The 2,500-nt window shown below is 40.6% G+C and overlaps 1 protein-coding gene across 1 annotated transcript in view; it reads right to left on the bottom strand.

Moving 5' to 3' along the window:
• Positions 1–1,981: 1,981 nt before the first annotated feature.
• LOC125030612 overlaps positions 1,982–2,500 on the bottom strand; it is a 1,451-nt gene continuing 932 nt past the window's right edge. Inside the window, exon 4 of the mRNA XM_047620761.1 lies at positions 1,982–2,407. Coding sequence (XP_047476717.1) covers positions 2,246–2,407 — 162 coding nt within the window. The 3' untranslated portion in view covers positions 1,982–2,245. The remainder of the gene's footprint in view (positions 2,408–2,500) is intronic.

Here is a 2,500-nt window from a genome sequence, read left to right as displayed (position 1 = left end):
ATTGTAAGGTGGTCTTAGATGCTGCTTCTCGTCCTCTCCGCTCTCCCGCTGCCGATGCTGGGGGACTGGTCGCTGCCTGGCACTTGTCTTGTTTTGTTTTATGTTGGCTGATTTCCTCGGTTTTTATTTGCTTTTATTGTTTTACCATAGTTTCCCCCTTTAATCTGGTTTTCTGTAATTGTTTTATTCATTGTTTAGTAACGAGGCATTCTTATGAACTTCTTTTTTTAGCTTTTATTCCTTATAGTATTTTAAGCATTCCATAGACTTTTAAGGTCTGGATTTTACTTCGTTTGTATCTTGAGTTTTGGGGAAAGATTTTACACATTTCGTTTATTCCTTCTTTTTAAGTACATTGCATTTCTTTTTCTATAATTTAAACTTTTTATGCTATTCATCTTACTTTCATCCATTCTTATTTGTGTGTTTTAAGTATATTTATATAAAGAAAATAGCTTTTAAAAAGGTTTGCCTCGCCCTATTTTAAGCGAACAACGGGAGGCGATCACGGAAGATATTGAACTAAGTATTAACGTTCGTGACATTCTTTGCTTTGGAGGTGGACGTGATCTTAAGAACATTTTTGTTGAATGATCTTAACCCATTCGCCCTATGTGGCAAGAATACATGTCATGCCCACTGTAATACACGTTCATTTATTGTATTTACACATAGATGGCTCTACAAGTTCTTAATCGCCAAATAGCCAGTTATTAGAAACTACATATTTCACCTGTTTACCCTCTTCTTTCACTTTAAGAAAGGGTCTTTTGTATCATTTCATTGTCTAATATATTTCAATGACAAATTAATTATCATAACATCAATAACAATAATAACAGTAGCGATAGCAATGGTATTAATTTTCCCGCCAATTCAAGGAATGGGGAAATCAGGATCGGTCACAAGGGCCTACTGATAGACTCCTTGCCGGCTGAGCACATGTGGAGCCATCTGTATGTAACAAAAATCACTAAAAACTACAGGGGACAGAACATAAATCCGGGGCGAATGGGTTAACATCTTGGTTTTACTAATGAACTTGGATGGTATGCTTTCCTTTTTTTCCCTTGTAACTTTTAATCTTACAAAGTAGGAAGTCCGAGTGATCCATAGTTTTACTTTTCTTGTCTTTGCTTCACCTGACCCGGGTTTTCTGCTGCCGTATTTCATTTTTAGTTTTGGGGATTTCCCTTTAAGCTTTCAGCTGTGACGGCAGAATTACTGGTTTGTTTTAGTGGTAAGGCCTTCAGCCATACTCTCCTCTTTGGAAGTCTACTTTAGTTCTTCGTATGCGCAGTTTCAGCTATTAAACATGCCTTCAGCAATTTTTTTTTTTTTTTTTTTTTAATTGGGCAATTTTTGTATATTATTCGATGGTTAGGCTGAACATCAGAAAGAGATGGAACAAACCCATATAAATGATTTGAATTCCTCCCCATGCTACCTACCACTCAAGGGAATTCGAATTGACAGGGGTTAACCAGGTCTTTTGCGCCTGTTTCCCTCGCCAACATCACAGGAGGGCAAGAGTTCTGCAAACGACTTGATGATCTGGGACGGGACCCCTAGTTCCACGGAGATCACAGTACAATATATGTATATATATAAATATATATATATATATATATATATATATATATATATATATGAGAGAGAGAGAGTGAGCAAAAGAATCTTATGACATCTCTTGTCCTTTTGTTGCTTGACAGATCGTGGCATCAAGTACCAGGCCTGGTGCTGCCATGTAGAACATTTTGCGTCAATTCCTGTGACATATTTAATGTTTAAACATATCGTAAAATGGAATAATTTCTCGAAATTTGTTTCTATTCTATCTCATTGATTTATGTATAATTTTCCTCGAGTCGAGTTTCATAATATGTGCTGGGAATGTGCTTCAGGCCAGCGGGGTTAAATCACAGACCCGAGATTCCCGCGGCCATTCGGGATCAAAGCGCGGGTTAAATAAATGCACAAGAAAGAGAGACAATTTATTGATGCTTACTTGGCTTGGCAGTGAGGCTCAAGCACTTCATAGTGACACGAGTGTTGTATTTTGTCTACCAGATGCTGCAAAAACTAAACTTCAATTGACTTTTACAAGCAGAAAGATCAGCTTGCTTGACTACCATGGACATGATCGGAGGCGCAGAGCGAGGGTCAGTTTAGCCCCAAGAAGCAGGTCGCGACCCACGGACTCGGGGACCAAAGCCAGGAGGAGCAGGGGCCGCCAGCAGCCACGTCAGGCGCAGCAGATCTGGGTCTTGCAGTGGGCCCTCCAGGCGCAGAACCACTTGCACGGAACCGTGGTCTCCTTGATGACGATTCCGCGCCGCCCCTCGTCCAGGCAGTTGCCGTTGGCGCAGGGCCCGGACCCGTCCTGCCAGCAGTTGTTGACGTCGATCTGGAAAGGGAGAGGCATTAACCGTTTCCCAAGAGCAAAGACACATCTCTCCTATTAGCATTTCGTTCAGAAGTCCTGGAAGGATAAATATAA

The sequence above is a fragment of the Penaeus chinensis genome, chromosome 11 (assembly GCF_019202785.1).
Source record: "Penaeus chinensis breed Huanghai No. 1 chromosome 11, ASM1920278v2, whole genome shotgun sequence".
Taxonomy (NCBI): domain Eukaryota; kingdom Metazoa; phylum Arthropoda; class Malacostraca; order Decapoda; family Penaeidae; genus Penaeus; species Penaeus chinensis.
Note: the sequence above shows the minus strand (reverse complement) of the source record. Positions and strands in the feature narration are given on the sequence as shown.